This window comes from Fringilla coelebs (genome assembly GCF_963513975.1).
Source record: "Fringilla coelebs genome assembly, chromosome: 10".
Taxonomy (NCBI): domain Eukaryota; kingdom Metazoa; phylum Chordata; class Aves; order Passeriformes; family Fringillidae; genus Fringilla; species Fringilla coelebs.
In genome coordinates, this window is record NC_140036.1 from 4,246,412 (window position 1) to 4,273,930 (window position 27,519).

Here is a 27,519-nt window from a genome sequence, read left to right on the forward strand (position 1 = left end):
CCCCTGCATGGGCAGGGACATAGTCCAAAACCATGGCAGGGATTGAAGTGTAGGATTAACCCACGGCTGTATATGACAGCGTACAATCCCCCCACTTGCCTGCTGTGTGAAAAGAACAGTATCAACTCTGCAGAGGCTGCTCTGGGAATCCAGCAGGAATTATCCCTCTTTCGGCAGTGCGTTCATCCCTTTCTGTTTCGTGGCTCCGGGAATGATGCTCGCAGCCTCCCCGCGAACCTCGAGCGCAGAACAGCAGAGAGCCTCCTTAAGAGAGCCCGAAGGGGAGGAGAGAGCGTCTCCCTCTGGGCACAGCAACCCCACCTCCCGCTTATTTCATCTTCCTTACAAGGCTAAAGCCAGAAGCTTTCCTCTGCGCCTGGGTCCCTTAAAAGCAGGAGAGCAGCCCCAAGGATCCCGGTGGAGCTCAGCCGGGATGTGCGGCTGGCGGAGACCGGGATGAGCCCTGTGGAAAGCACAGCGGAGGAGGCTGGGGCTCTCCAGAGAAGGTGTGACAGCCACCTGTGAGTCCTAAACCAGGTGTCCAGTGATGCAGATCGTCTAAAGAAATATGAAACCAAACCCAAAAAGAAATCACTGAGGGGGAAAAAGTGCAACATGAGAGGTAAATATGTTTTTCCTTGGGCAAATGGAGATAACTGGCTGTGTTTTGTTTGAGAATTGTCATTGTGAGTAGGTGTCTGAAACTGATATGCAGACTGAAAAATGCATTTATTAACCTCTGAATAAAGACTGGTCTGACTCTGACTTCAGAAGCAGCACTGGGTTAAAAACTCAGATCAGCAGATGAATTCAGGTGCCTCTGAAGAAATTTTGACGTTTCCCTTAAGGCATCCACAGCTTAAACCTTTTCAAAAATCCACTTTTCTCTTTTGCTTTCTCTGCTATTGCTAGATGTTTTCAAGCAGTAGTATGCACGTTGTTTTGGGGAAAAAGCGTGGCACAACCAAAACCTAAACTGAGAATATGTCTCAGAAAAGTGTCTCTCCATCAAGGCATTTCCAATGCTCCCATAGCCTTGTCCTAGCAATAGTTCCATTTCTTCAGAAAGATCCATGACCTACTGAGCTGGAATGTCTGTTGACATCTGGTTGAGGTTACTGTAACTGGTATTTGGGGTTCTTTTTTTTTAGTTTAATTGAAACAAGCTGAGATTGTCTGCACATTCTGTGAAGCGTTTCCACGCTCCGACTGTCTAGTCTCTCTGATGGGTAATTCTAGAACTGCCAAATCTGAATGGGAAAAGAGGAAACACCTCAAGAGTTCCAAACTGCAGCTCTTCTTTGGACCATGCTGCCAGGGATAGTCAGTGGCTGAGAGATGCAAGACTTTGCCCCCTGTCTGGGAGATGGACCCAGACAAATGTTTTGCAAAAGTGACGCTGCTGACTTGAGCATAACCGTGTTCTTGAGCTTCTGATTTACATCTTTGCAATGCTAGAGGACTTACAGATGCTTTTATTTACCAGCTAAAACAGAAAAGTGGAGGAGAGCTGCTGGGAGCCCTGACAGCCCTTGAGGAGCAGTCCTGCAGATTCTCCTGGCAGGCTGTGGCTCAGCCTCGCGCTCCGTGCGCGCGGAGCTGGGCGCTCGGCAGCCCAGGATGGAGGTGCTGCGTCGTTCCTCGGTCTTTGCTGCAGAGGTGATGGAGGTTTTTGACAGGTCTCCCACTGACAAAGAGCTTGTGTCCCAAGCCAAGGCTCTCTGCAGAGACTACATAAACTCGAGGCTGGTCCAGGCTGGTGTCAGCTGGAGCAAACCTGAGTACAACGCCCCGGTGCCCGGGGGGAAGCTGGCCGAGGTCTCCACCATCCTGCTGCGGCTTGGTGAGTCCTGGAGGGGGGAACTCGGCTTGGATGGAGGGATTTGCACCAGACTAAGGCTTCTGGAAGAGGCTTTTCGGGCCAGCAGAAGTCCTGGGCACAGGCAATGCTGTTGGAGGTCACAGGGAGGGAGACTCCATCAGCTCAGTGAGGCTTAGCAGCTAATTAGTGCAATTAATGAGTCAGACATGGTAAAACCTAATGGTGTAGGCAAATGAAGCAGCCCAGACCAAGCTGCTGTGTCTGTCATAGGCCTGGTTTACCTGAACTTGTATTTCCTCTGGCCAAGGCTGAGGGAGGTGCCCTTTGACCACTGCAATAAAGAGGTTTCTCTTCTCTCCTTTTGGTTTTGGTGATCTTCCCTAAACAGCTCCCTCGCCTGAGTTTCCTCAGTCTCTTGGAGCCCTGCTCAGCACAGGGTTTCTGCAAGGCTGCCTTCTTCTGAGGACTTGCAACAGCCCAAAATCACAAAGCAGTCCAAGAAAATCACAAAAGTCCAAGATTCTGTGTGCAGAGGTCTCCAGCTGTGTAGCAGCTCTCACAGCACTTAGAGCAGCCTTTCTCAGCTGGGTGTTCTAACTGGACTTGCAGGGTTTTCTCCAGAGTGAGTGACTTGATTGCCACAGTGCATCTGGCATCTTCTAGGGCACTGCTGCTGCTGCTGGACTTGGGCTTCAGCAGTAGCTCACTCAGCTTTAATCTGGGGGTAGATGCTCAGAAAAATGTTGTTGGAGATTTTATAAAAGCTGCTTTTTCATGACAGTGAGCTTAATTTTCCTTTGTCTACCTTAGTTCTTCAGCAAGACCTGAGTTTTCCTGCTTTTTGCTGGAGCAAGGAGGAGTTGGCTGATGTTGTTTGGCACACTCTGCCATTTGGTGCCACCTTCACAGCACAGCAACTGGGGGGGCTTCAGGGAGAGCAGTTTGGAGGTCATGCCTGGTGACATGAAGATGTGCTTTAGAGCCCGTACCAGGAGCACCTTTTAAATGTTAGCAGTTGTCTGGCCTTTTGTTTTGGGTTGTGTAGCATCCTGCGTGCTCAAGTCTAGCTGTTTGTCATTTGGGAACCCAACACCTTCATTCTTGGAAGCTGCTTCCAACATCCCTCTTTGCCTGCAGGCTGGTATATTAGCTCACATCTGGCTGGAAACTACCACCAGCATTTGCATCTGATTTAATTACATCAGAGTTCCAACAGGTCTGGTGAAGTAAGCATTAGCTGGGCCTTACAAAGTCAGGACCAGGGCTGTTGTTCCCACTTTCTCCCCTTTCTACCACTTTGATATTATCCCAAGTTTTTTTTTAAGGCATAGCTGGGTTTGTTTAAATGGACTTTTCTTTTTTTTTAATTCATTCTTTTTTACTTTTTCTCTTCTATGCTGATTTCACTTCTGCTTTTGTTTCCAGTGGTTGTTTGGTCTTTGTGGGAATTTTCTTGTTCTTCTGTCAGTCTCACTGTCTATTTGTACTCTGTTTTTTCTCAATCTGCATTGGGGGTTGAGATTGATGTGCTTTCAACCCAAAATTCTGTAGGTGGCCAGGAACATGTTAAAGGGCAGGCAGGTGGCTCTCTGGATCTGAAGGCATCTCCTGGATTGTCCAGATGGAAAGATTTGCTTGATAGTCCTTGGTGCCTTCTCTGAGCAAATCTCTCTAGAGAGCACCGTGTGGTACCCATGCAACCAGAAAGGTGAGCAGAGCTCCTCATCAAGATGAAGAACACTTTCCATCCTGTTTCTTTGGAAACTCCACTTGCCACCTGGCCCATCCCTTTCTTTTCCCCTTTGCTGCTGTAACCAGCACGAGGCCAGCTGGTATCCAGCCACCTGCCAGGAATGCTGATCCTCAGCCTCTTCCTGAGCAGTGCAACAGGCAGGACCTGTTTTTTCCTTCATGAGAAGCCTGTGGAGATGGGGAGCTGGGGCATTCCCTAGCCCATTTGCACACAGAGGCTCTGGTGAGCTGCCTGGTGGGCCAGCACAAGTCCTGGGCACAGGCAGTGCTGTTGGAGGTCACAGGGAGGGAGACTCCATCAGCTCAGTGAGGCTTAGCAGCTAATTAGTGCAATTAATGAGTCAGACATGGTAAAACCTAATGGTGTAGGCAAATGAAGCAGCCCAGACCAAGCTGCTGTGTCTGTCATGGGCCTGGTTTACCTGAACTTGTATTTCCTCTGGCCAAGGCCTGGGGAGGTGCCCTTTGACCACTGCAATAAAGAGGTTTCTCTTCTCTCCTTTTGGTTTTGGTGATCTTCCCTAAACAGCTCCCTCGCCTGAGTTTCCTCAGTCTCTTGGAGCCCTGCTCAGCACAGGGTTTCTGCAAGGCTGCCTTCTTCTGAGGACTTGCAACAGCCCAAAATCACAAAGCAGTCCAAGAAAATCACAAAAGTCCAAGATTCTGTGTGCAGAGGTCTCCAGCTGTGTAGCAGCTCTCACAGCACTTAGAGCAGCCTTTCTCAGCTGGGTGTTCTAACTGGACTTGCAGGGTTTTCTCCAGAGTGAGTGACTTGATTGCCACAGTGCATCTGGCATCTTCTAGGGCACTGCTGCTGCTGCTGGACTTGGGCTTCAGCAGTAGCTCACTCAGCTTTAATCTGGGGGTAGATGCTCAGAAAAATGTTGTTGGAGATTTTATAAAAGCTGCTTTTTCATGACAGTGAGCTTAATTTTCCTTTGTCTACCTTAGTTCTTCAGCAAGACCTGAGTTTTCCTGCTTTTTGCTGGAGCAAGGAGGAGTTGGCTGATGTTGTTTGGCACACTCTGCCATTTGGTGCCACCTTCACAGCACAGCAACTGGGGGGGCTTCAGGGAGAGCAGTTTGGAGGTCATGCCTGGTGACATGAAGATGTGCTTTAGAGCCCGTACCAGGAGCACCTTTTAAATGTTAGCAGTTGTCTGGCCTTTTGTTTTGGGTTGTGTAGCATCCTGCGTGCTCAAGTCTAGCTGTTTGTCATTTGGGAACCCAACACCTTCATTCTTGGAAGCTGCTTCCAACATCCCTCTTTGCCTGCAGGCTGGTATATTAGCTCACATCTGGCTGGAAACTACCACCAGCATTTGCATCTGATTTAATTACATCAGAGTTCCAACAGGTCTGGTGAAGTAAGCATTAGCTGGGCCTTACAAAGTCAGGACCAGGGCTGTTGTTCCCACTTTCTCCCCTTTCTACCACTTTGATATTATCCCAAGTTTTTTTTTAAGGCATAGCTGGGTTTGTTTAAATGGACTTTTCTTTTTTTTTAATTCATTCTTTTTTACTTTTTCTCTTCTATGCTGATTTCACTTCTGCTTTTGTTTCCAGTGGTTGTTTGGTCTTTGTGGGAATTTTCTTGTTCTTCTGTCAGTCTCACTGTCTATTTGTACTCTGTTTTTTCTCAATCTGCATTGGGGGTTGAGATTGATGTGCTTTCAACCCAAAATTCTGTAGGTGGCCAGGAACATGTTAAAGGGCAGGCAGGTGGCTCTCTGGATCTGAAGGCATCTCCTGGATTGTCCAGATGGAAAGATTTGCTTGATAGTCCTTGGTGCCTTCTCTGAGCAAATCTCTCTAGAGAGCACCGTGTGGTACCCATGCAACCAGAAAGGTGAGCAGAGCTCCTCATCAAGATGAAGAACACTTTCCATCCTGTTTCTTTGGAAACTCCACTTGCCACCTGGCCCATCCCTTTCTTTTCCCCTTTGCTGCTGTAACCAGCACGAGGCCAGCTGGTATCCAGCCACCTGCCAGGAATGCTGATCCTCAGCCTCTTCCTGAGCAGTGCAACAGGCAGGACCTGTTTTTTCCTTCATGAGAAGCCTGTGGAGATGGGGAGCTGGGGCATTCCCTAGCCCATTTGCACACAGAGGCTCTGGTGAGCTGCCTGGTGGGCCAGCACAAGTCCTGGGCACAGGCAGTGCTGTTGGAGGTCACAGGGAGGGAGACTCCATCAGCTCAGTGAGGCTTAGCAGCTAATTAGTGCAATTAATGAGTCAGACGTGGTAAAACCTAATGGTGTAGGCAAATGAGGCAGCCCAGACCAAGCTGCTGTGTCTGTCATGAGCCTGGTTTATCTGAACTTGTATTTCCTCTGGCCAAGGCTGAGGGAGGTGCCCTTTGACCACTGCAATTAGCTTCTGCACTGTAGAAATGCCACTGCTGCCCTGCTAATGCCTCCATCATCACTGGAGAAGGGAAGAGAAGCCCCCAAATTGCTCTAAATGTTGCAAAGTTGGGCATCAGAACAAGGACACTGGAGACCAGCACCCATGTAGAGGTCCTGGGGCTGCTGGGGCAGGGAGGCTCTCCAAGCATGGGAATGCTTTCCTGTGCTTTCCTTCCCTGGATGCTCCTGCCTGCCATGTGCCTTGCTGCAGAACAGGGCATGTGTGCCTCCAGCCAAACCCTGATCTCCTCTGGGGCCTCCAGGAGCTGCTTGCTAGAAGCTGGAGCAGTGGCAGGCTGATCCCAGACTCCTGTGCCTCCCTCTCAGCCAACCAGGGCTATCCCCATTTCCTGACATTTTCCAGGAAGCCTGTGTGCTGCCTTTGAGGAGAAAGCAGCTGTCGAGTAGTCCAAGTCAGGTTTCCTCTTATCAGGGCTGACCATGTGTTGGCAGGTTTCCTCTTGCTGTCAGACAGGGACAATCCCTTGCTCAGAAAGGGCTGGGAGAGCTCAGCTGTGGAATTCTGCAGAACTGGGGTTGGCCTGTGCTGGGGGCCAGATAAATGAGTCAAGGATCAGTAGCTAATGGCTCGATAAAAAGGTCCTGGTTGCAGTGAGATCTTCCTTTTTATCTCTCATATAAATGAAATTTTGAGGAAGATCAGTTGCCCTCTGGCTGGGCTGAGTCACCTGGGTCTTGCAGGGGGATATAAAGCTGTTGGGATTCCTCTTCCTCTTCCCAGAGCAGCCTTGAGCAGGAGAAGAGCACAGTGTGTCCTAACTCTAAGCCAAAAAGGGTTCTCTGTGCACAAAGGGGCTCGATCCCATGTTGTGTCATGCTCCTACAGCAGCTTTGCAACCTTCATTAAATATCCATGAATATCCTTCATTAAATATCCTCTGCAGAGAGAGAAATCCCTTGGAAACTGGGCTTTATTAATTCTACTACTCAAAAAACCATTTGTTTTGCTACGAAAGGGAAAGCTTTACTGTTGTTTCCCAAGTTCCAGAGCTCAGTCCTTTAGGAGGAGGTTCTCTGCTTGTCCTTGGTGGTTTTTGTTTTGGTCTTCAAGCTGGCATAACACCTCCTGCCATTTCCCAGCTGGGCAAAAAGCACTCTGGAGGTGAAAGTCAGGTACCTTGCTGCTGAGCAGTCAGCCATGCAGGTGAACATCTCTTTAATCATTTGGAGGGGAGAAAGAACTCCAGACTGACTCTCAAGTTGCCTGTGTGAGCATAAAATAGCTGGCAGCCTCTTTGTTTAATTAATGTTGTGCAGCTCTGGGTGGATCCTTGGCTTTCATCAGCCTTCAGCATTCTTGAGTCACTCTCTTGCACTTGAGGCATTTTTGTACAAGCCTGATGAGGTGCTGAGGAAGGGCGTAGCTCTCAAAAGCTTCCATGGATGTACGTGTGTCACCATGATATTTTCTGAAAAAGCCTTTTGCTAGGATTTCTTCTCCTGGGAAGAGGAGAAGCCTCAGCTTCTCCATTGCTGCTCTGGAATGTGATCTGGAGGTTGTCTATCCAAACATGTGAATTGTTTTTAATTAATGACCAATCACCATCAGCTGTGTTGGACTCTGAGGAGTCAGTCACAAGCTTTCATTATCATTCTTGTCTAGCCTTCTGATGTATCCTTTCTCTTTCTTTAGTATAGTTATAGTATATAATTTAATATAATAGAATATCATAAAATAATAAATCAGCCTTCTGAGAACATGGAGCCAGATTCTCATCTCTCACCTCATCCTGGGGACCTCACAACACCACATTCATGCCTCCTTCTCACTTCTTGACATGGCTTTGCTTATCTGAGGCCTGTCTCCTGAGCTGGAGGAAAGGCGGGCAGCCAGCCTGGGAACAGCTTTTATATCAGGGACCACTGCAGCCACACCACTGGTACAGGGCCACTGCATGCCCCTGCTCCCTCTAGGAGTCCCAGGGTGCAGATGTATGGGAGCAGCAGTCCCTGCTGGGGAATAATTAGCACTGACTCCATGATTGCAGAATGCTGATCAATTGACTTATTGTATTTTATTATATGATACTGTGAAAAACACCAATCACTTCTTTAAAAAATTTAAAAGTTTAATAGTAATAAAATGGTTATAAAAATAGTAATAAAATTAGAGTAATAATAATTTGGAAAATTGGGATTAGGACAATATGAGACAATAAGAACAAAGAGTTACAGACAGTCTGGGTACCTTTTCTGGGTAGCATAAGCCTTAAAAAGGACCCAGGTTAACAGAGGATTAACCCTTAAAAGCAATAGCCTGTTGCATATTCATACACCTCATGCATGATGCATAAATTCCATTCAAACACAGGATTCTGTCTGGGCAGTGTCAGCTTCTTCCTCTGAATCCTGACGGCATCTTCAGGGCTGAGTGAGGTGGGAAGAAGTTCATTTCTCCTGATAATGGAGCAATAAATTCTTTTTCTCTGAAAGATTTAGGTGTCCTGTGGCTGCTATCTCAGTGGGAGTACCTCGTTCCTCTCTTTGAAAGAAAAGTATCTTAGCATAGTTTCTATTTTAACATGATGTTATAACCTAAAACTACTACAACACACTACTACTAAACTATTGAACACACTACTTAAGAAAATAATTACAGCATAACTTTCTAACATAACACATGCAATATTCATTTTAATATTTGCAAAAAGCCAATCATAAAATAGGCATTTTTCACTATACTATGCTATTCAGAAAAACCCACCACCAGCCAGTCACGATCCAATTGGTCAATGAATCCTAAACACCATCACCAGAGTCCAATTAAGAACTCACCCTTTGATAAACCAATCTCCATAACACATTCCACATGTGCACAACAACGGGTGCAGCAAGTGGAGGTAAGAATTGTTCCTCATTCTTTTCTCTGAGCTTTCTCACAGCCTCCCAGGAAAACCCTGGGAGAGAGCTGTGTCTCTCTCTGGATTTGTGAGGATTTGTGATTTCCACACAGATGGGAGGGAATTGCATCTCAGCAACCCTAAGCACTCCACTGGCTGCCTCAATTCAGGTGGAGCTGGGCTTTGTGGGGGTTCAGTTGTGGGTTTCTCTGGGTCTGGGTTGAAGGCACTCCAGACAGTAGTTCATGTTCAGACTCAAGTGTTTATTATTTCTTATCAGTAAAACAGTCTCACTGCTGTGAGTTCAGCAGCTTTTCATTAGAAGGCACAAAATGGCCAACAATCTCTTGTTCCAAGGGCTTTTAAGACTAAACTATCCAATTAAGAGCTGACACCTGGATTATTTTTTCTTTTAACCCAATAACTGATCCCACAGAGCCCACAGTGCAGACTTTTCTGCCCAATTACAGAATGCCACCCAAACCCATGGAGAAGGAAGAAGAAGCATGAAGAAGGAACCCAGGACGACACCCTGTGCCCTCCATCCTGCTTCCATCCACAACATCCCAAAAACCCCAAACCCTCAATTTCTCCCCCAGTGACACACCCACACTGCTCTCTATAATCTATTGCACACTTCTGTGGGTTCCAGTCTATCTTGGAGTCTGGGAAACTTTCTCCATAAGTGAGGGTCAGAGTCAGTGCTGCCCTGGGGGTCAGGGCACCCCAGAGCAGACAGAGGAATATTCCCAGTGCCCTGGGTTTCCACAGGGCTTCAGACTCTTTGCCTGACAGCATCCCTGGAGTGAGCCCAGCTGTGATTCCTCCTTGGTGGGAGCAGGGCTTGGTGCTGCTGTGTGTCCAGCTGACCCTGGCTGGTTTTTGGCAGGGGATGAGCTGGAGCACACCCACCTGATGGCATCCCTGGACTCCTCCAGGGTGGGAGCAGGGCTGGGTGCCGTGTGTACAGCTGACCCTGGCTGTTTTTTGGCAGGGGACGAGCTGGAGTACATCCGTCCCAACGTGTACCGGAACGTGGCGCGGCAGCTGAACATCTCGCTGCACTCCGAGTCCGTGGTGTCCGACGCCTTCCTGGCCGTGGCCACGCAGATCTTCACTGCAGGTACGGTGCCCACACACACACACAGCAGCAGGGCTGGCTGCAAGGAGCAGGGTGGAGTGGGGAATGGGTTTGTAGAGAGTTCTTAGGTCGGCGTGTGTTTGTGTCCGAGCTTTGAGACAAGGAATTGCCTTCTAAATGTTGGGTTAGAAATGCTGTGGAATGGGGGGGATGCTGTTGGGAGAGAAATAGAGCTAAAAAACATTTTAAAAATAGCCTTACAAATAAGACTAAATAGATTCATTCTAGTAGGACCCATGAGGGGTAGTTTTAGATGATTGGTTTTAAGGCATCTACAGCGTGATGTTGTAAAAAGCTGATAAGCCAAAAAACACTTATAATGTACTGTAAATAGGAAATAGTTGGCTTCTGATTGTGATAGCGTGAATTATAACATCTGCATTGCCTCACCCTTCTCATGAGACTGAAAACAGAATAAAAGTTTTTAAAGCACCTCTCAGCTGCCCCATCTCTGAGTCAAGAGAAGGGAATTATCCAACACCTCTGTCGGAGAAGGCATAGCCTGCAAGGTGGGGCCTGCTTTCTGACAGGGCTGTGGGCAGTTTGGCAGTGTGCCCTGCTTTAATGATTTAATGGGAGCTCCTCTCTGCTGGCTTCTGGCAGGGAATTGTCTTGGGCTGTAATACCCTCCCAGTAGGTTCTGTCTCATTCTAGAAGGCACCTCCTGCCCTTCCTCGTCAGGAGGTGGTGGTTGCCTCATTGCAGAGGGAGGTCACTCATTCCAAGCTTCTTTGCTCACCTTTGGCAGCTGCAGAGGATTCATTTCATGGGAGTCTCCCTTGTTCCAGCTCAGGCTGCTGATGCTGGGAGCCAGAATCAACTCATCACAAGGGAGCTCCTCTCCTCCTGGCTTCCTTTCCCACAGCAACACCCAGAGCTGCAATGAGACCTGCTGCTTCTCCTTTCCCATGTTGGGGAAGTCCTGGTCCTTAAGGCTGTTCCAGATGAGCAGGTGCTTTGAGCTTTCTTAGATGTGAGTGTTCTGCTGCTGCTGTTAGACTGGTTCCAGAGATGGTGGTCAAAAAGCAAAAATGAGCCCTGTGCTGCATTCAGCTTTTCCTGGAAACAATCCCTGCTCACAACTGGAAAAGCAGCCTGTGGGAATGGAGGGAAGAGAAGCCTTTTAGAGGGATTTATGTCAGGCAGGTTCTGACATGGTTATAGGTTTCATGGTTATAGGTTTTCTGCCACGTCTCGTTGTGTTGTCTGTGGAAGGGATGGTAGATGTTAAAGTTAGGAAACAAAACCAAAAAAAAGGGGAAAAAAACCCCAAAGAAAGCAACTTGCTAGCATCACAGCAGTATGAAACCACTGAAAGCAGTGATAATAGCATGGAGGTGTCACAGGATGCAGGGACTCCTGTCACTTTGCTACAGGATAGAAATGCAGGCTTCAGATGTATTTTCAAATAGGCTACCTCACTCAAAACCTTTTAATCCTCACCATCAACTGTGCTTCTTTATCTGGAACCACTCTGGAGCGGCCCTGACATGCAGAATGTAGGAATGTGTCCCCTGTTGACAGAGTGACAAAACTATCCTTTGTCTCCTTAAAAAGGAAAAAAGCCTCAAAGTTTCTTTCTTCAATTAGTAAAAAAGACACCTCACAGCACTTGGGGGACTTCACCTCAAATTTAAGGATAGCTAATTGAACAGGAGCCAAAAAGTCCAAGAATTTACTAGAAATTTCTAGTAAATTTACTAGAAAAAGAAAAGAACAAAGAAACTAATTGCTTTTGTGAGGTGTTTTACCAGGAGCAAGAACCTCTTGCACCTGGCTCTATTTTTTCTCTGTAAAAAGCTTTGTTATTTTGCCTTGTATTAGAATTTTTTGTTTCCAACACTACCACAGAAGCCATCCTGCTGATTTTATGGTGTGAAAAACGCCAATCACTTGTTTTTAAAATTGTAAAAGTTTAATAGTAATAAAATAGCTATAAAAATAGTAATGCAATTAGAGTAATAATAATTTAGACAATTTGAATTGAGACAATAAGAGACAATAAGAACAAAGAGTGACAGACATCTGGGTACCTTTTCTGGGCCTGAAAAATAGCCTGAAAAAGGACACAGGTTAACAGTGGATTAACCCTTAAAACAACAGCCTGTTGCATATTCATACACCTGATACATGATGCATCAATTCCATTCAAACACAGGATTCTGTCTGGGCAGTGTCAGCTTCTTCCTCTGAATCCTAATGGCACCTTTGAGGCAGGAAGAAGTTCATTTCTCCTGATAATGGAGCGATAAATTCTTTTTCTCTGAAAGATTCAGGTGTCCTGTGGCTGCTATCTCACTGCAAGTCCTTTCTTTTAAAAAAAGTATCCTACATAGCATAGTTTCTATTTTAACATTTTGTTATAACCCAAAACTCTATTTAACACACTACTTAAGAGAATTAATGCAGCATCACTTTCTAACACAACACATACAATATTCATTTTAATATTTGCAAAAAGCCAATCATAAACCCTCATTTTTCACACTGCCTTCTAAGGTAGCTGAGCTGTCTTGGGTGTGATGTAGATCTCCAAAAGCTCATGAGACCTGGCTTGAGGAGACCATATATCAGCAGAAGGTGTGGTGGAGAGCACAGATCCTCCCCAGAATCACAGCAGATGGCAAAACAGACCTCAGAGAGGGAGTGCCCAAGCAGGGCTCCTGGCAGGTGGAGCAGGGCAGATTTTCCTCCCTGGCTTAGGGAAATTGATGCTGTGTCACCTGGGAAATGGTGGGATTGGGCTGTGTGCCTGGTTCTGCAGCCTCAGAGCCTGCCTGGGCTGCAGCTTGCCTCTGCACTGGGAGCTCAGAAAGGAAGAGCTGGGAAAGGATGGCAGGAATGCCTCAATGTGGCCATGAACAAAGTGCAGGTGCCCTGCCTTGTCACTTAGTGCTGAGCTTGGCTGCTGTCAAGGCTGACAAAACACAGCAGTCAGGTTGGCAGGCTCAGGTGATCCTAGGTGACTGCACACTCCAGAGCTGGAGTGACACAGAAGGCCAGGAGTGCTGCAGGGGCAGCAGGCTGTGTGTGCTGTGATGCTGCATGCCCGTGGTGCTGGGGAGAAAGCCTGCTGCCTCCTGAGAATTCTGCTCTCTGTGGATATTGACAATATTGACAAATTCATGGAGAGTTGCCTTTTATATACATTTTTTTTTTTTTTTTTTTTTTTTTTTTTGGTGTTCTTCAGCTTCTCAGCTCAGGAGCCAAATGCGTGGGTAGTTTCAAATTAAAGCAGAAATCATATCTCATAGTTCTGAACCTTTCAGGGTATTAAGAATAGAATCTGGACTCAGCCCTCTGAGGCTGACGGTGCTGGAGACTTTGGACTCTGCTGACAGTGCCACCCTGCTGCAGAAATGGCTGCTGGTGTGCTGATTCCAACCTTCCCAGAGCTCTCCGGGCTCTGTTCTTAATTCTTTCTCATCTCTGCTGGGACTTGTGCATTTAATTGTTTTTATCAGCTTCTTATTGTAATTTCTCCTAGGTAGAAGGTTGCTGAGTGGCAGAGGGGTAGGAGCTTGCTGTTTTTTAGCATTCCTGGATCCCAATGCAGTCTCAAAACTCAGCATTTAACAATAAATCCAGCAAATTGGAGTTGGCTGTAGCAGCCAGATATTCATTCCTTTGATTTTTATTTTTTTTTCATACTTCAGAGGAAAGAGGCTCTTATTGAGCAAAGGAAACCAGACACTCAAGTTCAGGGTGAGTTTTCGTGCCAATTACCAAGTTTATTAAGAAAACAGCTCCAGTCTGACACTGCAGTGCTCAGACAGCTTGGGGAGCCCCACTGGTCACTTAAAATGCCTTTGCAGCAAAGAAGCAGGGAATTTGACCCTTTGTTGCTGGAGAGGTTTTTCTCCCTAATCTTTTACATGTCTATCTTCCACATTGTGGTCTGGTTTTGAGTCTTCACACTGTGGCTCTGTCTGTGCTCATTTCCTGTCTGGAAGTCCTGACTAAGCCCAGAGCTGCCCTGAGCAGCCTGGTTCAGTGCCTCTTCTCTCCGTGAAGAAATTTTCACTAATTCCCAATCTAAACACCACCTGCTGTCATTTGGGGCCAATTCCTCTTGTCCCATGGCTTGTCACCTGGGAGGAGAGACTCAAGGCTCCAGCTGGGTGTTGTCCCCCTGTTTCCAAACATCTCATTAATTATTCAGGGTGAGGTGAGCCCACCTGTGGGGAGAGAAGCCCTGCAGAGCCCTGGTCTGCTCTGAATGGTGAAGGATCTGCAGCCCCATCACCTCTGTGATGTTCTCATGTGTGCCCAAAGCTGCTCTGCAGGTAGCAGGAGACATTCCCCTGAATTCTACAAGCTTTGGTTTGGTTTCCTTGCTTTCTAAAACAAATGCCAGAAGGAAGAGGTGGCTTGGTGGAAAAACAGAAGTAGAAAAGGGAGAGGCATTTTCCTTTCCTAAAGGAAGCCGTTCTGCCCTGTTGGTGAGAGCTGCTAGGCATGAGGGCTTCTTAAAAGCTTTCAGCCTGGTTTTCACTGGGTTTGGCTTTCCTTCAAGAGTGCCTGGGCTGAAATGAGCCCTGTGCAACAGGAATGCAGGGTCAATGTTTTCTGAGGAGAGAGCACTTTCCCTGCAGGAGCAAGGGGATGTAGGTGACACCAAGCTGACTGCTGCTGTTGACACACTTGAAGGATGGGGTGACATCCAGAGGCACCTGGACAAGAAGTGACCCATGGGAATCTCCTGAGGTTATAAAAGGATAAAGCTGCATCTGCACTGGGGCAACCCCTGGGACCAGTCCAGGCTGGGGATGAGCAGATCAAGAACAGCCCTGGGAGAAGGACTTGGGGGATGAGAGACCACCAGTGTGCTGGGCAGAGGCAGATTCTGCCCCTGTGCCCCACTCAGATCTGTCTCCAGCCCTGGGGCCAGCACAGGAAGGACCTGGAGCTGCTGGAGAGAGTCCAGAGGAGGCAGCAGGGTGAGCAGAGGGATGGAGCAGCTCTGCTGGGAGGAAAGGCTGGCACAGCTGGGAGTGTTCACCTGGAGGAGAGAAGCTCTGGGGTGACCTCAGTGTGGCCTCCAAGCCCCTGAAGGAGCCAACAAGGAAGTTGGAGAGAGAATATTTACAAGGGTGACGAGGGGGAATGGCTTCAAACTAACAGGTAGTAGGTTTAGATTAGATAAAAGGAAGAAATTTTTGCCTAGGAAGGTGGGGCCCTGGCTCAGGGTGCCCAGAGCAGCTGGGGCTGCCCCCTCCCTGGAAAGTGTTGTCAGAGACTGGAAAAAGGAATCTGTTTTGAGACATCTTAGGGTGCTTGGAATGAGTGATGGGGTGGGTCAGACCCTGCTGTGGTGGGGTGGTGCCCTGCACCCCCAGCCCTGCAGTGCCTGCCAGCCATGGCACACTGAAGGCAGCACCCAGTGTGTCCAAGAAACTGCAAATCCCACCTGGGAGGAAGGGCCAGGGTGGGCCAAAGAACACAGCCTTTCACCCTGTGGTGTTTGTGAGGTCCCCAGGACAAGGTGAGAGATGAGAATCTGGCTCCATGTTCTCAGAAGGCTGATTTATTATTTTATTATATTATATCATATTTTTAAAATGCTATACTAAAACTATCCTAAAAAAATAAAAGGATACAGACAGAAGGTTTAACAAGAATGAGAATGAAAAACTGGTGACTGACTCCTCAGAGTCCAACACAGCTGATGGGGATTGGTCATTAAGTAAAAACAATTCACATGAAACCAATCAAACCTGCACCTGTTGGTAAACAATCTCCAGATCCCATTCCAAAGCAGCAAAACACAGGAGAAGCAATCAGATAATTATTATTTACATTTTTCTCTGAGGCTTCTCAATGTCCCAGAAGAAGAAATCCTGGCAAAGGGATTTTTCAGAAAATATCACAGTGACAGACCCTACCTTCATTTTGGAGTTTTACATCACTGGAACTGGAGTTAGTAGCTATATGTCTGGTTTTTCTGTATCTTTCCTTCTTGTTTTTCTCCCTTTCTTCTTCTCTCTTCTCCTGGAATGTGACGCTGGATGGGTTTGAAGGTTTTCTATGTTCAGTGGGCTGAGTCTGTGCAATGGTAGGTGATGTTATGCTGCATTTACTCTTTTGCCAGTGTTCCTTAATTTTCTGTAGTTTGCCAGCAAACTTTCATGTGTTTTTTTTTACCTCTTGAGTATATCTGCTTGGAATTTTCTCTTTTGCATCTATCCAGAGCAAAAGAACCTTGGTTTTAACCCTTGAATTAAGTGACTGGGGTGTAACACTGTCCACGATAGGGGATTGGAAGGAGTTTTGAGCTCCCTTCCAACCTGGGTTTCTCTGAAACACTGTCAGAAATGCATCCTGCTGCTCCCTCATCACTTAGACCTTATGGCTTGAGCCTCCTGCCTCGTGCACAGCCCTCTCAGCTTTTCTCTCCACCAAAGCTTGTTGTGTCTGGCTGTGCTCTCCCAGCTGCTGGAGTGTAGCAGTGGATGGTGTTTCTTTAAGGTCTGATTTGTGAGCAGGACTTTGATGCTGAGTGGAGCAGAGGGAAGTTTATTTGAATAACCTCAGGTTGTGTGGACTGCACAGTCTCATGGCTTCTTCATCTCTCCCCTGGGGCAGACAAGCTCATATGAGCAGGAACACTTTCAAGAGCATTCCTCTCCTGCTAATTCATTTTACCCTGGGCTCAGCAGTGTTTACATACCTTCAGCTCCACGGCTGGCCAAGAGAGTGCAACTTGCATTTCTTATTTTTTAACAATGCTTTCTAAGCAGCCCTTCACTTTTTCCATATCCTTTTGTTCCGTCTCTGTGAGCAGAGCTTTCTCTCTCTTTGGTTCCTTTTTGGCCCAGCTTTCCATTCCCTGTTGCTGTTAGCTCCTGTGCATGTTAATCCACACAGTGGGAAGCTGTGAATGGATTGTCTTGCTTGGTGATGAGTGCCTGTTTCACCCAGCGTGGATGACAGCCAGCCCCTTGGAGGAGTTTGGAACAAGCCAATGTGTTTTCACTTCTCATGTGCACTGGGGAGATGCAATTCCAGCTTATGCTGAGATGTGTCACACTAGTGTCACTTTGAACCCGGCCTGGGCATCCCAGGGGACAGGGAAAGGGATGGGAAAGGGAGAGGGATTCTCCCCATGTGCCAGGAGCGCTCCCCTCCTGCAAGTCCTGCAGCAGGAACAATCTTGGCAGGGAAGCTGGAGCTGAAGGGTTTCTTCTCCATCCTCACTGGACTGATGTGCCTTGGAGCAAGCTGCTTTCCTGTGTGCTGGGGAAGTCATGGGTCTCTGTCTTTGACAGGTTGTGGATACACTTTTCTTCTGTTGGAAAGTGAAACTTGGATTGAAAACAGCATTAACCATACTGGAGCTGTTTTTCTGCACCAGGGTGACTTCAGTCCTGTCAGTCTTTGTTACTGCCACGTAAATATCTCAGAGCTAATGGACTTGCTTCAGATATTTGAAGAGTGCTGTCAGCAAAAGCTTGGGAGTAAGCCAGTGAACTCTTCCCTGGAATTTTGGGTAACTTTTGTTATGTAACTCAAGATGCAGGGAACCACATTTCTGCAGGGATGGAGAACTGTAAAACTGACTTATACTGAAGCTGAATATAAGCCAGCTGAGGCTCTGCTCCTGAATATATCATCAGCAGGGAGTGTAGCCCCTGAAAGCCTCTTTCATTAGGTGGAATGGCATTGACCTGCGCTTGGACAGCCTCTTCCTTGCAGGGAGAACCCCTCTGTCTACTCTTGTGTGGTTTCATAGCCTCTTCCTGGCTCATTCTGCTGGCTGTCATGGTGACACACAATGTGAGAAAGGCAGATAAATGGTGTGAATGCCAAGCAGGGAGTGAGCTTCCTGAGTGACAGCGCTGGTGTCAGGGACACCGCGGGGTCTGCTCGGCAAACGAAGCCAAAAGAAGAACAGTCACTTTAGCTGCATTGAAAACTTCCTCTGATCTCAGGGATAGCTCTGGGGAAGGACAGAGTATCACAGAGGATTTGAGAGCCTCGCAAAAGGCTCATCTGTAGATTTTTATCTGACATTAGTCATGAAAAATGTTTTTTTTTTTGTAATGCTGAATGGATTTTCTTCAGTGTAACAAGGTATTCCCGTGGCTGACATTTGAGGAGTTCCTCTAAAGTTCAGTTCTTTTTTTTTTTTTTTAAGGAAAAGAAAAGCAAGCAATTCCTAAAATTGTTAGTGTGAATGTCCCTTTTGAAGCACCAAGTGCAAGGATTGTGGAAATGCTCTGAAATCTGCAGCTTTTCTAAAGAAATATAGGGCATTCTGCTGCAATGAGAGCTGCTGTGAGGAGGCTGGAGCTCCATCCCACAGCTGGTTCAGGCTACCTGGGGATCTGAGAATGTGAGGAAGGAAAGAGGGAGACTCTTTACCCCATTTAAATTGTATTTTTGCTTGCTGAGCACATCCAGTTTTCTAATGATGTGTTCAACCCCTCCTGATCCATAGATCCAGTCACTGCACATGTCTTCCATCCTCTCACCTCGCTGCAACCCTGAAGAAAAATTCTCCATGGTTTTTAAACATTAGAACTTCACCAGGCTTCTGACTGTGTCTGGGAGAGACTTTGGACAGATTCCACAGAGACCCAGCACTGTAAAATACTTCCCAGTATGCTCAATAAATGTGCCTGTTACAGATAATAAAGTAAATTGTGTGCATGGGAGCGAAAGGGTTGCGATTCCAGGTCACTGCTCCTGAGGAAAGCCTGATGAGGGGCAGCTGACTGCAGGGTTTGAGCATGAAGGATTTATGACTGCAGGGTTTGAGCATGAAGGATTTATGCCCTGGTGTCGGTGAGGTGCAGGGGAGCCCCCAGAAGGGTGGCTCAAGCTGGTACCTTGAGCTGAGCTCCCACACTTATCAGTGACCCCAACAGGAAGGTCCCAGCTGCTGGGACAGCTTCTGTGGAGCTGCAGGCAGGTCAGCCTGGCAGGAAGGCTGTCTGCTGGCAGATTAGATAGCTGGCTGCCTCCCCACCCCTGCACTGTCTTCAGTGGGGTGGTGTGGCATTCACATTCTCTGAACAGAGAGAGACATAATTCTCTCTCCCAGGGTTTTCCCTGGGGAAGGTAGTGAGAAGCTCAGAGAAGGAGAGAAAACAATTCTTATCTCTACGTGCTGCTCCTGTTGTTTGGCACATGTGGAAAGTGTTATGGGGATTGTTTACCCAAAGTGATTTGTTAATTGGACTCTGATGATTTGGATTGATTGGCCAGTTGGGTCAGAGCTGTGTCAGGACTGTTGGGGACAGTCATGGGACTTTCCTTAGTATCTTTTAAATATAGTATGTAATATAATATAATATAGCTAGTATCTTTTTAATATAGTATGTAATATAATATAATATAGCTTAATAAAGCAATTTGTTCAGCCTCCTGAACCAATTGAGTCAGAACACATTACTCCCTGGGTTGGGGATGCCCTGCCTCCATAGGGGAGCACAGGCAGTGTTAAGTAGGCAGAGACCAAATCCTTGAAGCTACCTTCAGGTTTTTCAGATGGAGACTGAGGCCTGGTGCTTACCTTGAAGAGGACACACCACCCCTCATGAGTGCAAGTGGAGGGGTGGGCACTCTGCCCTCTGGTGAGCAGTGACAGGAGCCAAGGAATGGCATGAAGCTGTGTCATGGGGGTTAGATTGGATATTGGGAAGAGATTTTTCCCCAGAGGGTGGTCAGGCACTGAACAGGCACACCAGGGAATGTAATGTACTGACTTTAGTGATTGGAGAGCAGAATATGGTAATGAAGCAGTTATGATGGGCTAGAGATAAAAGTTAAGGGATAGATTGGTTCTACTGTATGAAGATGCTCAGCAAAGAAAAGTCTAGAATGCACTGTAACCAAAACCAAAGGGTCTCCAGGCCTGCCTGCAGCTGGAGCTGACAGCTGTGGGCACAGCTCTGTCACCCACCACCCTGGGCTGCTGTAATGTCTTGGATGCAATAAACTGCATTTTGTATGCAATAAACTGCATTTTGTATGCAATAAGCTGCATTTTGTATGCAATAAGCTGCATTTTGTATGCAATAAACTGCATTTTGTATACAATAAACTGCATTTTGGAGAGCTGCCTGGAGTCCCACATCCCTCATGTCGGTTCCTACACATGTGAGTGTCCTTTTCCCTCCTCCCAGGCATCACGTGGGGCAAGGTGGTGTCCCTGTACGCCGTGGCAGCGGGGCTGGCCGTGGACTGCGTGCGGCACGCGCAGCCGGCCATGGTTCACACCATCGTCGACTGCCTGGGCGAGTTCGTCCGCAAGACCTTGGTGACGTGGCTGAAGAGGAGAGGAGGCTGGGTAAGAAGTGCTGCGTGTCTCACTGGACTTGTTTCTGTGTGTTCAGACCAGAAAGTATCCTGGTTAGTGAGAGTGAGTGCGCTCTCTGCAGCTCTGTGCCGATAAAAGGCTGTGGGAGATTCTCTTTCACAGTGCCGTGGCCACCTCTGTCCTACCTACACCTTACACCTGTGCTACTCTTACATAACTGTTACTGCCTCATGGTCCCATCCTCAAAACCATCAGTTATTCTTGTCTCAGCTTCCTGCATAGCTGAGATGACAACAATTCCTTCTTCTTCTTCTCTTTCTCCTCCTTTCTCTTCCTTTTTCTTTCTCCTCCTTTCTCCTCCTTCTCTTTCTCCTCGTTTCTGCTCCTTCTCCTCCTTTCTGCACCTTCTCCTTTTCTTTCTCCTCCTTTCTCCTCCTTTCTCCTCCTTCCCTTTCTCCTCCTTCCCTTTCTCCTCCTTCCCTTTCTCCTCCTTCCCTTTCTCCTCCTTCCCTTTCTCCTTCTCTTTCTCCTCCTTCTCCTTCTCTTTCTCCTCCTTCTCCTTCTCTTTCTTCTCCTTTCTCCTCCTTCTCCTTCACTTTCTCTTCCTTTCTCCTTTCTCCTCCTTTCTCCTTCTTCTCCTTCTCTTTTCTCCTTCTTTCTCCTTCTTTCTCCTTCTCTTTCTCCTCCTTCTCCTTTCTCCGTTTCTTTCTCCGTTTCCTTCTCCGTTTCTTTCTTTCTCCATTTTTCTCCATCTCCTTCTCCTTCTTTCTTCTCCTTCTTCTCCTTCTTTCTTCTCCTACTCCTTGCTATTCTTCTTCTGCTGCTCCTTCTCCTCCTTTTTCTCCTCCTCCTCCTCTTCCTCCTCCTCCTTATTCTGGCCCAGCAGCACCTGTTGTGTTCCTGATCTTCTCCAGAGCTGACATTCAGCCCCAGTGGGCCCCTGTAGGGTCATTCCTGTGAGGCACAGGCACAGATTGCCCAGGGAAGCCGTGCTTGCCCCATCTCTAGAAGAGTTCAGGCCAAGCTGGATGGGGCTTGGAGCAGGCTGATGTTAGAGGAAGGTGTCCCTGCCTGTGTCAGGGGGTGGAACTGGGTGATCTTTAAGACCTCTTCCAACCCAAACTATTCTTTGCTTCTGTGATACTCTTGGCCAGCTGTTTTCTAGAAATTGGCAAAAAATGAAGCCTGACAGCTTTTTTCTCATTTCACCTCTCAGCACTGGATTTCTTTGGTCTCTCTTAATGTGAGCATTGGTTCCTGTGGAGGATCATTCATAATAAGAACTTTATTTTGGTGCTGTGGCATAGCTAGATACCTTCCCAGTGACCTCCCCAGCTGCCTGGAGAGACTGGCTGGCTGTGTGAGTGGCTGGCAGCTGGGTGATGTCTGCAGGTACCAGGCAGGGACACAGACAGTCCTTGGATCCTCTGGAGTGCTGCTGGGCAGATGCTGCCTGGGGCAAAATATTGCCCTGGGACACCACTCAGTTCATAGGACAGCTCGTTCCCAAGGCATGCAAATTCCCTCTTTTCCAAGAGGTGAAATTTATTCCTAAGCTGTCAGGAAATGGTCAGGCTTAGATTTCAATGCCCTGATCTGTTTCATTTTGTGTTCCAGAAATTAATTGTGCTGAGGCAGGTGAAGAGGATATCCTGGAATTAAGTGACACTGTTCCTGCCTGTGAATGCCAGTCCCTGCCTCAGTGTCATTTCAGGCTTTCTTTAACTGCATACCTGCTTGAAATGTATTCTCTGAAACTTTTTTTCCCCTTAAGATTTAGCTTCATTAAAACAGAAATGTTGTGTAGGAACACATCTCTTTCTAGTTTCCAACTATTTTTTTCTTTGTTTTGGTAAAACTTGCATGCTCTGATAAGCTAGCCTCTTGTTTTAATTTTTGTATTGCTTCATTAGAGTTCAAAACAGAATGTTTGGATAGCTCCAAAAGGATATTTTTGGAAAAATTTTTTGCATAGCAAACAAGCCGCAAAACCCATCTCCAGACCAGCACTTATTGTATGTAGGGTATCTGATTCTATTGATTCAGAAGGTTGAATAATTGTTTTATTAAAACTATACTATATTAGATTAATACTATATTATCTTAAAGAGGTACTAAAAAGATGTTAAAGAATACTAAAGAAAAACTCATGACTGTCTCGAGACAGTTTTGACCTAATTGGTTAATTAATATAAACAACTATTACTAGAATCTAATTACCAAATCCCTTCAGGTAAACAACCTTCTTAACACATTTTACATGTGCAAAACCAACAGGAGCAGAGAACAGAGATAAGAATTGTTTTCTCTTTCTCTGAGGTTGCCATTCCCAGGAAATCCCCTTGGGAAGTTGTGCCTGTCTGCTCTCTATGAAGAGAGCTGTGGCTGCAAGCACTGGTTCTGTGCAGCTGAGGAGATAAATCCACCACTGGCTCTTTTTCCAGCCATCCCTCTCCAGATGGACAGCACATTCCTGTGGGAGTTGCTGAATCCATGCTGATTGCTCCTGGGATCTGGCCCCAAGGAAGGGAAGCAGGAAAGAACCTTTGAGGCATCATCTCCTCCTGGGAAGAGTTTCCAGCCTCAGTAGCAGCTTTGCAGTGGAATAGAAAGATTTACAATTTTTTTTTAGCAGCATTTGCTACAAAGCAGTGTAGGTGACTTGAATTTGTTTGAGCAATTAACACAGAATATCAAACTGCCATTGCAGCAGTTTATCAGTGCCTGACCAGGCAAAAAGCCCTGAGTGGCTTTGAAGTTTTCAATTCCACTGCCTTATCAGGTAGGCTTGATTGGGATAACAGCAGCTGAGGCAATTGTTAAACAGCTGAGCAATTTTGCTTATCTAAGCCAGCCCCATAGAAATTTGTAAGTGCTTCTGAGTGCAGCTCCTTTTGGTTAGGACAGTGAGGTCACTGCCTTTGGGAGAACAGAGCAGGGCTTTAAGGAGCTCATTTTCTCATCTGGCAGCTAACCCCTCACAGCTGGAATCAGCCCAGTGGGTTGGCTTGATTGTCCTGGCTCACAGGAGGCACTAAAGCCCATTAGAGCTTTTGTTTCTCAAGGATCAGGTGCCCTAAGATGTGTGTGCAGACAGGTACCTGCATGGCATGACTTCCCTCAGCTAAAGGGACAGTTTGACAGAAGGGGGTTTAAAACATGACCCCATGCAGGCTGCTGGGGTCAGGCTGAGTCAGTTCAGACTATTTTCAAATGGAAACAGGCTGAGTGTGCTGGAAGTGTTCAGGGAGACCCACCTTGCTCTCCTCCACAATGCAGATCAATCCACCTTGCAGCATCCTCTGCTCACTGCCTCGCCTCTTCTCGCTGTGTTTGCTCGTGGTTTCCAGCAGAATTCCCACACTTTGGTGCTGACTCAGCTCTCTCCTGCCATCCTCTTCCTTCCCATCACTGCCTGCTCTGTGTTCCTCCCTTCTGCAGTCTCTGCTTGTCGAGCTCAGCTCCTGCTGATGCTCCCAGGAGATCAGCAATGGGGTGAGCTGCACTGTGCCAGCCTTCCAGACCTGGTGAACGAGGAACTGCTGGAACTGCTGGAACTGCTGGCAGCACAGCTTTGGTCTGCAGATGATGATGGGGCTGGTTAGTGTGGCTGTACCCACTCACCAAACTCTGGGATTTGTCCCTTCAGCCCCTTTTTCCTTTCTTCTGATGACCAAGGTTGGTCAGGCAAGGCTCATGCACGTCTTGAGCACAAGCAGAAGGAATAGAGAGGATTATTATCATCCCTCTATTATCATCCCTCATGTCCTGCTTTGGGGAGGAACACCTCAGGGTTGAGAGTCTCACTCATCTGTGCTTGGTCAATGAGAGACTTGTGTCAGAAGGGAAATTTGGAAGACTGCTGAGCTAAGCCTGTAAAGAAAAAAACTTTTGGGGCTGTGTTTGCCATCCTTGTGGTGTGATGATTGTTCCCAAAAGCTGTTTCTGCAAACCACATGGGGTTGATGTGCACCCCCTGTTACCCAGCCTCAGTCCACATCTTGTTGTGCTGGGCTGGAGCTTAACCAGAGCTCTGTTATATCATGGGCAAAGCTTTTAATTTTGATTCCTTCACCAGAAAATGCATTTTTCTCTCTACCTCTGTCCTGTTCATTTCACCTTCTCGATATTTTCCATTTTCTCCTTCCCATGCCAGCTGAGAGCCAATTTCTATCAATTTGATGGGAGGGGTTTTTTAAATTTTATTTTTTTAATCATTACTGGCCAGCTTCTTGTTAATACTTGAAACTGGCTGCCCAAGTGATCTTTAAAATCTGACCCACACATCTGGGGGGCATCTCTGCTGGCATATGCATTTCCACAAACAAAGCTACAAAGCTTGCATTGCTTTAGATTTAAATTGGGGCACAGCTTGCTTGAATGTCTTCCAAAGAAAACACTAAAGGCAAGAGAAAATGTACAAGCAACTTGAGCTGATATTAAACAGGACAACCTCTGGGAAGCATCTGGCTTTACAGAAAAGGATGGGAATGCTGATAGTGCTGAGGATTCCTAGACCTTTTGAACAGGGAAAGAAAGTTGTATTTAGCTATCCAAAATGTGCTGGATAATCTTCCTGTAGCATTTCTTTCTCCAGGGGTGGCTGAGGAGGGGGATGCTTTGCCTTGCTGGTGGGGAATTAGGAAGGTGTGTTTTGCAGGGCTCTTGAGCCTGATTTAATAACTTTCAGCGTGTGGAAGTATCAGAGCCAGCACGGGGTGCTGCAGCAGGGCTGGTGGGGCTGGCACAGCCTGCAGAAGGGGCTGACCTGGCAGTAAATGTCAAAGAAAGAAGCTGTAAAGGCTGAGGAAAGTCAGTGCAAGTTCTCAGGAGTCAGCACAAGAGATTTTGGTGCAGCAGCTCAATCTTTTTGCCTGGGGATAGTCACAGATTTAATCCACCTCTCATATGAGGTGTTGAAGCAGGAGAACAATAACCTATGAAAGTCATGCTGGGAGTGTTCCAGGACCATAGGAAAGACAACATTTCCACAGTGCTTTGCCAAAATATTTTTTGGACCTGTATAACCCATGACAAGTGTTTATCAACTGCTGTGTATGTACCAGACCCAACCACTGATTTAATAACTGATTCAAGCTTTAGTCTTTTGTGCTGTGACCCTGAGCTGCTCCTTAGGGTGCAGGTGCCAGGTGGTCTCTCAGGATCTCTCTGACAATCTCTCTTCCCTCCTCCTCAGGCAGACATCACAAAGTGTGTGGTGAACACTGACCCCAGCCTTCGCTCCCACTGGCTCGTGGCTGCTCTTTGCAGTTTTGGTCACTTCCTCAAGGCCATCTTCTTCGTCCTGCTGCCTGAGAGATGAGTCTGAGCTGCCAAGCACAACCCCCTTGCCCCATCTTCTCTCCCACTCCAGAAGCAGCAAGAAGTAACTGGAGAAGTAATTCCAGACTGGTAATGGCAATCTCTGAAGAGGAGGAAGAGAAGAGCTGGGACAAAAAAAAAGGCTTGTTCTCCTTTCCCTGAGTCAAGGAGCAGATGATCAACCACAGTCTCCTATTTGCAGCCACAGGAGTCTATCTCACCATTAACCCTTCCAAGAATCTTGTTTCCCTGGGTATCCTGCATGTGTGGCCCAGGTGTGGCTGGGACTGTCAGATGTGGCTGTGCTGCATGCTTCTGCTAGCCCCAGGCAGAGGGGAGGAGGAAGGGAATCTTCTCTCAAATGGGATAAGAAAATAGGAGAGGGGCAGAGTCCCTCCTTCACTCCATGTGGTTTCCCTTTCAGTCCTCAGACTTGCCTTGTGTTGATTCCTGTTGTAATATTTGTGCTTAAACTTCATCTCCTCCTTTATCCCCGGTTCACTTCACCCACAGCATGGTGGGTTTTTAAGGAGATAAAACCAAATAATCTGTCAAGAGATGCTTGTCCCTGTGATGTCTTGGGGGTTGCTGTGAGGGGCAGGATGACAGAGCAGTGTGTGTTTTGCTGAGCCCTCTTAGTGCACTCACCCCAGTGAAACAGGAGAGCAAGGGGCATTGCCTTCAAGCAACAACTCAGGATGGAACTCCATCATGAAGAAAAATGCTTTCTCCACTGAGATTCTGTCAGAGCCAAGCATGTGAGGAGGAAAGGCTGGGGGGTGTGGGCAGAAATGGGGAAGCAGCAAGTGAGCTGGCTGGCATTGTAAAAGCAGTGAGCTGTGCTGAAAGCAGCTGATGTATGTTTCTCCTTTAATCTCTTTGAAGTACAACTCAGTAGTCTTCTTCGTGGCAGACAATAAAAGAAAATAAGTGGTATTTCACCACTGCAAAGGCTATTGTATTTGTTTCCAGAGCAGAGTTAACAATTCCAAAAAAGGCCAGAACAGTGCAGAGACAAACACTCTGGCCATGCTAAAAATACTCCAGCTTTTCCCCTGGTAGAGCATGTTAACATGTTAAAGCTATGACTTGTCTGCTTCATGCCTGGAATTTAACCCATGTTGTTGCCATGTCAGAAACATGCTGTTTCCATGTCAGCAGCCTCTTCTCTGCCAAAGCCTTCTGGAGACTCCCTGCTCCCAAAAGTGTGGCACCAGGCACAGAAAAAAAATTGCACTAAGAACATGTGGCACTATAGGAGGGGGTTTGCTGGGTTTTTTTCCCCCTGATTTCCCTCCCAAACATGTAGAGGGGCTTTGCTTGGCTGCAGGGACTTTGGGGTGGGCTACACTCATGAAGTTGCCAACTCAGATGCAGCTGATGGTGCCATGAAGTTGGGGCATTTTTATGTGTGTAAATTGCCCAGATAAAACCAAATTGCCAGAGGAACATTTAAATTTTTTTTTTAAATTTCCTGACATATTGGCGTTCTGCTGGCATCATTTACAGTCAGGATTTCCTTCCTTAGACTCTTGGTAGATATGGCTGTGGAAATTTAGAGCACATGGGGAGCTGCACTAATCACCTTTGAGCAGCAGGGAGAGGAACCCTTCCAGTCTGCACCAGAGGCACTAAAAGCTCTATAGTCCTTTTGTTGTCCTGAAGGAGCTTGTGGAAAAGGAGACTTTGGATTTCTGGAAATACCCTGGCTGTGTGCAGACTTTGACTTGGATGCCTTCACAGCTCATCAAGTCCAGCTTGCCTCGTGTCTCATGGAGTGAATGGGAGTTACTGGCACTGGCAAGACCTGTCTCAATTCAGGTGCTGTTCTGAAATGTAATACTTAAGGCTATGTTTTTTTTTGGGTTTTTTTTCCAGTAAACAAGTGATATCAGAGGATCTATTAAGGAACACAAAGAGTTAAATGCACCAATTAAGTGGATTTAACAA

At 47.0% G+C, this 27,519-nt stretch overlaps 1 protein-coding gene across 1 annotated transcript; it reads left to right on the plus strand.

Moving 5' to 3' along the window:
• Positions 1–499: 499 nt before the first annotated feature.
• On the plus strand, positions 500–25,570 carry BOK (BCL2 family apoptosis regulator BOK; the record flags this gene model as incomplete). The annotated part of the gene is made up of 5 exons (XM_084212178.1): positions 500–622; positions 1,487–1,843; positions 9,837–9,965; positions 20,114–20,277; positions 25,445–25,570. The coding sequence occupies exons 2-5, from the start codon at positions 1,621–1,623 to the stop codon at positions 25,568–25,570; spliced, it is 642 nt and encodes a 213-aa protein (XP_084068304.1). The 5' UTR covers positions 500–622; positions 1,487–1,620.
• Positions 25,571–27,519: the final 1,949 nt, after the last annotated feature.